Source organism: Phalaenopsis equestris, unplaced genomic scaffold, assembly GCF_001263595.1.
Source record: "Phalaenopsis equestris unplaced genomic scaffold, ASM126359v1 Scaffold000340, whole genome shotgun sequence".
Taxonomy (NCBI): Eukaryota; Viridiplantae; Streptophyta; class Magnoliopsida; order Asparagales; family Orchidaceae; genus Phalaenopsis; species Phalaenopsis equestris.
The window spans coordinates 5,949-14,406 of NW_018164782.1; the positions used below are offsets into that span (position 1 = coordinate 5,949).

An 8,458-nucleotide genomic window follows, 5' to 3' on the forward strand; every position below is an offset into this window, starting at 1 on the left:
ACATACACCACCACCACACACACCACCACACACCCAACCACAATAACACATTTACACACCACACCACCACACCACACCACCACACCACACATTAGCAGCCGAATCACAACACAACACACCAGCACACCAGCACACCACCACCACAACACACACACCTTTTGGTGTGGAGTTGTAACGTGGATAAAGGAACCCCTAGGATTTTTATTTTATTTGTAAACGGGCGCGCGCGCACACACACACACACACACACAACTTTTGCTTTCATTAAATAACACCAATCTACATCACGTTTCTTATAAATATTACATAAGCTCTTGACATCTACATAAAATACAGACAATACATAATGAACATAAATCATGAACCATTAATAATCAGAAAAATCAATAATTTACCTCACAAACTTACCAAATTTTCTATAAATTTTGGTTTCAGAAATAATTAAAACTCATATTTTATAAAAATAATTTAGGGCTGAAGTACCAGAGACTTGCCTAGAATTATATCATCTGTGGAGAAATCAGCTTCTTTGCGGTACTTTCCAAGGCCAAAATCTGAGTTGAATGAGTCTGCAAGGCCCTCAACTAACCCAAATTCTGGCTTCCAATTCAGCTCAGTTTGTGCTTTCTCAATTGAAGCAAAGAAATGCTGCAGTTCATATAAAAATCATTAAAATTTGCATAGATACCCCTCATTTCTTATTTATTTGCATATTTAACACTTCAAGTTCCATATTTGCATATATGTAACATATATACATGAACAGACGCATTTCACTTTTAAGAAAGGGGCATTTACATTCATACACCAAATTCTTATGTATTTACATATCTAACCCCCAAACTTTATTTTTTTATATTTATACCACTCAAATCTTTCGTCTCACATTGAACATATAACTATTTTGACTTTTAAAAGGTGAAATAATGTAAGGTGGAATATATATGTAAAAATTAAAGCTTAATTGCTAGATATGCAAATACATAGAATTGAGTGCATGCATGTAAATCTTCCTTTATGAAATTAGTATCAGCACTATTTTTGATGTGATGTTAAAGAATTGAGTGTTACTTACATAAAGTTTAGGTGTTAGATATGTAAATAGATAAAAATTGTGTGGTATGAATGTAAATCCCTCCAAAAAGGGGCATTTACATAAACACCACCCAATTCCTATGTATTTATATATCCGCCACTTAAACTTTACTTTTTACATTTACACCATCCATATCTTTCAGTTCACAAAAAAAAATACCCCTCTTTTAACTTCTAAAGAGCGGAACACACCTTTTCATGCATAGATAAGGTGACATATATGTAAAAATTGAAATTTTGGTTCGAGAATTGTAAATAGATAGTAATTCAGTGGTATGTATGTAAATCTTCCTACATACATCTTAATAATCACACCCTTTCATAACAATAAAAATAATTTAAAACAAAAGATAAAAAAAGTTTAAAAATAAATTGCTCTTTAAAGCATCAAATATTTGATGATTTTTTACTTATATTTGCAAATTTATTATTATATGGTAATTTTCAAAAAAAGAAAAAAATCATAAACTCTAAACTATGGAAAATTTAAGGATAAGAATACCTGATCTCTGAATGGAAAGGCTTTCTTTTTCCCAAAATCATGTTCTTTGGGGTTGTAGTGAACAATTTCTGGTTCAGGATACCCTGCAGCCTGCAAAAATGAGGAATATTAATAAGATTATTATTTTTACTAAAATTAATTGGGGCATTTACATGCATACCACCCAATTCCTATGTATTTACACATGTAAAACATCTAAACTTCACTTTTTTACATTTATACCATAAATATTTACATCAAAATACCACTATTTTGACTTTTAAACTGTGAAATACATCTCTTTAATGAACCGGCAAGGCGGCGTATATGTAAAAATTGAAGTTCAAGTGTTAGATATGTAAATAGATAGGAAATGTGTGGTATGTATGCAAATCTTCCTAAATTAATTACCTTGGCACATGCCTTAGCCAAACCATCAAAGGTGACATATTTAGATCCGGATATGTTGTAGACTTGCTTGCTTGCTTTAGGATTTCCCAACACCTTAACAAAAGCATCAGCCAAATCCTGTAAAATAGATTAAGTTGGATTAAAAATGATTTTTTTGCAGATTTAACACATGGAAATTAAGCAAAATTCTTCGTAAATGTGTTATAATGGAAAGTTGCACACACTGACTACATAAATAGATTAAGCATTTACGGCATATAAATATTAATCAATTTATACAAAAAAATTAAATGGAAATTTACATGTGTAGCAAGCTCACACAATTCTTATTAATTTACGTATTTCACACCTAAAATTTCATATTTACATTTACATACACAGCACTTCCATGGTTCAAACCTATGCATGAAAATGTGTATTTCACTTTCAAAAAGTGATAATTGTATTATTTTTGATGTGATATTGAAGATTTGAGCGTTGCGTGTGTAAATATTAAAATTTAGATGTGAGATATGTAAATACATAATAATTGTTTGCTGTGTGCGTAAATGGCCCAAAATTAAAATAATATGCATATAAATAAAGTTAGAAAGCATATGGATATGACTTTAGACCAGAAGGATTGTATTGGGTGCTGTCCTAGAGTTTATTAAGTTCCTATGATATTGACTTTACACTAATCTATGTTGGGAATAGAATGCTTTCATGGCTCTAGAGCTAATGCATAAACATCAAGCTACCAAGCTTAGTATTGATGCAAAGGCTAGTTTGGGAGAATATTGATAAGTAGAATGCAAAATATCAAGCTAATAAGAAAAAAAAAACAAAAGATTATGATATTCAAGGAAGGTGACCTGGAATGAATCAGATTGAGATAAAAAATTTCCTACATATTTTTTTGGGAAGCTCGAGACTCGAGCTGACGATTTGTCCAGAATTGTCCACAAGATCAATAATAGTGTTTCTAAGATTGATCTTTCGGGTGACTGTAACACTTTAGCTACCTTCAATGTCGTAGATTTATTCCTATATTACGGGGATCTAGAGACTTCTGGTGATGAGGATGAAATTACATCCTATCTGGGGAGAGTGATATGGGTGTTCGCGTCCTTGGGTAGACTAAGCAAAAATGCCCATAAACAAATACATATGTTTGTGAAGTGTGTAGAAAAGTACCGCTTAGACTGAAAGGAAAATTTTATGAGATGGTGGTGAGACCTGCAATGCTCTATGGCACAGAATGTTGGCTTTTAAAAGAGAAGCATAAAACTAAGTTAAGTGTTGTCGAGATGAGAATGATTAGGCGGATGAGTGGCTTTACACATAGAAACAAAATGTAAAATGAATATATCCGTGATAGGGTTGGTTTAGCTCCAGTGATGGACGAAATTAGATAGAGCCGTCTTAGTGGTTTGGTCACATTAAATGTCGACCATCTGATGATTCGATTAGGAGATTAGAAGTTTTAGATTCGACTTATGTTAAGAAAGACAGAGGTGGACCTAGGAAGACTTGGGCATATTGTATAACAAATGAAGAATTAAAAGAAAATATGACACTAAATAGGACACAATGAAGAAAAAGGATTTATGCAGACGACCCCACTTAGTAGGATAAAGGTATTGTTGTTGTTGTTGTTGTTGTTGTATAATTTTACCATATTTTTTTCATATGAAAGCACATATAAGGACTTATGTACCAAAGATAAGCTTTCTTTAGTAAAATATTGGAGTATGAATTCTGACGAAGAGGTTTATGATACCAAAGTGTTGTGAATGTCAATATAAAAGTTTAGGTGTAAGATATGTAAATTCATAAGTGTGCAGTACCTATGTAAACTTCCCAAATCTCAAAACATTCAATCTGTGACTAACCTTAACATGACCAAGTTGGGTGACTTGAACGCCAGAGTTGGGAATCGGAATGGGCCGACCGGCTTTCAGACGGTGAAAGAACCACTCTTCTACTGGATTGTAGTTCAATGGCCCATATATGTAGACAGGCCTCAGAGAAGTCCAATTCACTCCCTTTGAATCCAATAGATTCTCTGTCTCAAGCTTCCCCTTGTGCCTGCTCTTTGGATCAACTGCATCAAACTAATTATAACCCAAAAATGCCAAGCATGTTTAGTACCTAAAGAAGGGGACATTTACATATATGCACAACACTATTCTTATGTAATTACATATCTAACACACAAACTTTCGTATTTACATACATAGCACTCTAATCTTTAATATCACATAAAAATAATCACAACTAATAACCTTTTAAAAGTGAAGTACACCTTTCATGCATAGGTTCAGGACACCAAAGTGTTATAAATGTAAATAACAAAAGTTTTCGTGTAAATAAAAACAAATTGTGTGGTATTTATGCAATTTTTCTTAAAAGAAGGGGCATTTACATACATACCACACAATTCTTATGTATTTACTTGTCTAAAATCTAAACTTTCACATTTACATACCTAACGTTCTAGTCTTTAATGCGTTTTTAAAAGTGAAGTGCACTTTTCATGCATAGGTTCATGACACCAAATGTTATAATGTAAATATCAAACTTTAGGTGTTAGATATGTAAATACAAAGGAATTGTGTGGTATGTATGCAAATTTCCCAAAAAGAAGGGGCATTTACATACACACAATTCTTATTCCTTCACATATCTAAAATCTAAACTTTCATATTTACATGCATAACGCTCTAGTTTTTAATGCTTTTTAAAAGTGAAGTACACTTCTCATGCATCGGTTCATGGAACAACATGTTATAAATGTAAATATCAAACTTTGGGTGTTAGATATGTAAATACAAAGTAATTGACTGGTATGTAAATTTCCCTCAAAAAAAAAAAAAGTTTAATGAATTTTGAATTTCAAAGTGAAGAAATTAATACCTCAAAGTGAGGCAACAGATCTGATTTGAGATATACTCCAGCTGATGAGCAGTATATGTACCTGCAAATTCATCTTCTAATTATATGGCAGACTAGACAGGTCACTTTTGTTAGTTATATGGGGCTCATTTGGATGGGTAATGTTAGAATTCATGTTTTGAAAAAGATGAGTAGGGTATTAGATTCCATCATTACGTTGCCTGTAATGACAAATTAGGAAGATTTACATACATACCCCTAAAGTTCTATGTATTTACATATCAAACAAAAAAACTAGTTTTTACACACATGCCACTTTACCTACGCATAAAAAGGTGTATTTTACAATTTTTGTAAGTTAAAATAGTGGTATTTTTTATATGAAACGAGATATTTGGGCAGTGTAAATGTAAAAAGTAAAGTTTAGGTGTTAGATATGTAAATAAATAGGAATTTGGTGCTGTGTAAATGCCCATATAAATTAATATAAATGTTATAAAGTATAATTTAGTTTGAAATAAAATTACTGAAAAGAAAATCAACACTTTTAAGAACATATTTTTCATCTGCCAAGATCCAAATGAGTCCATAGATGAATGGTTTTCTAAATAAAAAAGAGTGCTGAGACCAATATTGTCAGATTTAAAATTACAGAAATTAAGATCTCATATTTCACTATTTAGAAAGATGCAAAAACTAAATAGTCAAGGAAAATCTGAAAAGTACTAAACATAACAAGAGGCATTTACATTAGAAAATGTACTCATATATAAGGGGAGGGAATTGACATACATACCAACCAATTCCTATGTATTTACATATCTAACACCTAAAGCTTACGTCATTTGTGTTGCCCAAATCTTTCATATCACATCAGAAATACCACCATTTTAATTTTTAAGAAGTGAAATACACCTTTCCATGCATAGTTAAGATGGCACGCATGTAGAAATTGAAGTTTATGTGTTAAATATGTAAATACATAGGAATTGAGCGGTATGTATGTAAATCTTCCTATAAATAATGCATGGCCATAACAACAAGCACATTAATTATAGAACCAATTAAACATTGTTCTCGAAGATGGAGTAAGAAAATTACATGTAAGAAAATCAGCTCATGCAAAATAAAATTTCAACGTCAGCTCAAAAGCTAGAAGTTTTGGGAAAGAATAAAAAAGCAATTTTATAAAATTCAGAGCACCTATAGTTAAAAAGACATCATAACTTCAAAAAGGCAATTTGGCAAACAGATTCATCAAATCCAACATAATCAACAAAATTATTGGACATTATAAATGATGGAAAAGAATCGCAAGTAAAATAATGAAGAAACAGCATTGTGATTGCAAATCAAATGAGAATATCTACAACAATATTCTCTTTAAATTTATTTGCAATCATTACAAATCTTTGCAGCTTTTTTTTAGGGTTTAGGGTTTGGGGCAATTACATACAACACCCGAAACATTGTTATTTGCAAATGTGGCACCATCTTTCATCCATTTTTTAAAACCCAACTCATGTTTTCAATTTTATCAAATTCTCAATAATAGGAATGTGACCGGCATGTGTAAATACATTGATTCGGTAGTTCAAAATATCACCTCGGCGCTAGATTTTGTAAATAGCCATGTTTTCAGTGCTATGTATGTAATTATCCATTTTTTTAATTAATCTATTAAAAAGGGAACTTACTGTTCTAAGTTTGGCAAGGCATCTAAAATAGGTTCCGCCTCGATGGCTTCACGCCCTGAATGAGAATTATTTGAAAAATAAAAAATATTAGATCAATATGTTCAGGAAAGCTTATTCATTTTCATTCCTCTACATAATAAAATTACAAATCATGCTTCCTACTCTGAACTCACAATATAAGTACAAACGGCTTTCGAGTGAGAGGGGAGGTCACCATTAATGTCGTAAACAACTTCAAATCCCTCGGTTGCAAGACTGGACTTTACAAACTCAGAGTCTTTCCTATCTCCTTTCAAATGCAAGATCTACAAGATTTCATACAATATAATTGGTTTATTATAAAATATTTACAAAAATAAGGAATTTCGGCTTAAGTTCAAATAAGGATGGTCTAGCATTGCTTAATCATGCAATATAATTATGGAAGCTTTTGATATGAAACTCCATAAAAATTAGGGCAAAAGCAAATTGTTTTTCTTCCATAACACAAACAACAAAACTGGAATGCATAAAGAAAAGCATCTACAATATGAGACAAGTGTCGGCAGTCAAAAGGCCCTCCAATCTCGGGAGGTTACAGCAGCTCCGCCACCTTCAACTTGGCCGACTTGATATTATATTATGAGAAGTTAAAAGCTTCGACAGATGAGGTTGAAGCTCCACCAACCTCGATAGATTGATGCAGGGCAGGGAGGGGATGCAAAATGGTCCGATCCAGGTGGGGGAGGGCTGGTCGGCCATCTCTCTAGAGCTAGGGTTGTCGCCCACTCTACTTATTTTTATTAGGTTTAGGTATTTTGTTTGATTATAAATATATATTTGTTTATTGTATCTTTTGTTCATTTAAGTTTTGTGATGGCATATGGTTCCTTTGTGATTCTCGAATGGGGATGAGTTTGTATCCATAGCGTTGGGTGGTGACAATTGTATCCCTTCGTTGTTAATGATAGTATCCCGAGTCTTCTTCCTTCATCAATCCTTCGAGTGATTTATGTATTCCGATTGGTTGTGAAAGTATAAAACTCTTGCATCTAGTATTTTTTTATTTGATTTCATCTCATCTTCGTACTGGTTATTTATTTTCCTTTCTCGAATTGCTTTATCAGTTGTTACTGTTGAAGCTTCTCCAACCACCCCCTGGTATCATTTAAATTATGGGGCATTTACATACATACCACCCGTTTCGTATGTATTGACATATCTAACACCTAAACTTTGCTTTTTTTACATCTATACCACCCAAATCTTTCACATCAAATCAAAAATACCATTATATTAACTTTTAAAGAATGAAATACAACATTTCATGCATAGGCAGCCACGTATGTATGTAAGAAAAATTAAAGTTTAGGTTTTTGATATATACATAGAAAGCGAGTGGAAGGTATGTAATTCTTCCTTACATTGTTTACTAAAACCTATTTGTAGTTGTAGCCAAACAAACCTTCGTCATTTTTCCATTGATAAAATTTTCACCAATCTAATATGGGACTAAACTCAATAATCTCAAATGCTTTAACACGCACAACAAACGAAACTATGTAAAATCAATAAATATTGAATATTATTGCTTTACCTTGGACTTGAACTCTTCATACTCATGATCTAATTCTCCGGGCAACTGCTGGGTAATAGGTGCCTTGCCTCTAGTAAATAAGGTCACCTACCAACTCAAATACACATGCATGAAAACTCCATCAAAATACAATTACAACATTCATTTCAAAAAAACAAAACTTTTAACATAAATTTTATGGCCATTTGCCTACATACACCCAATTCTTACATATTTACAAATCTAAAGCCTAAAATTTTCTTTTTACATTTATACCACCCAAACATTTCATATTACAGCAATAATAGCTGCATAAGTAGGGTGACATATATGTAAAAATTA

At 32.3% G+C, this 8,458-nt stretch overlaps 1 protein-coding gene across 1 annotated transcript in view; it reads right to left on the reverse strand.

Moving 5' to 3' along the window:
- Positions 1 to 313: 313 nt before the first annotated feature.
- Positions 314 to 8,458, reverse strand: part of LOC110025888 (chloroplast stem-loop binding protein of 41 kDa b, chloroplastic) — a 13,552-nt gene continuing 5,407 nt past the window's right edge. Inside the window, exons 2-9 of the mRNA XM_020726574.1 lie at positions 8,138 to 8,224; positions 6,776 to 6,866; positions 6,562 to 6,616; positions 4,886 to 4,946; positions 3,862 to 4,083; positions 1,988 to 2,104; positions 1,598 to 1,687; positions 314 to 648 (exon numbers count right to left, since the gene is read on the reverse strand). Coding sequence (XP_020582233.1) covers positions 469 to 648; positions 1,598 to 1,687; positions 1,988 to 2,104; positions 3,862 to 4,083; positions 4,886 to 4,946; positions 6,562 to 6,616; positions 6,776 to 6,866; positions 8,138 to 8,224 — 903 coding nt within the window. The 3' untranslated portion in view covers positions 314 to 468. The remainder of the gene's footprint in view (positions 649 to 1,597; positions 1,688 to 1,987; positions 2,105 to 3,861; positions 4,084 to 4,885; positions 4,947 to 6,561; positions 6,617 to 6,775; positions 6,867 to 8,137; positions 8,225 to 8,458) is intronic.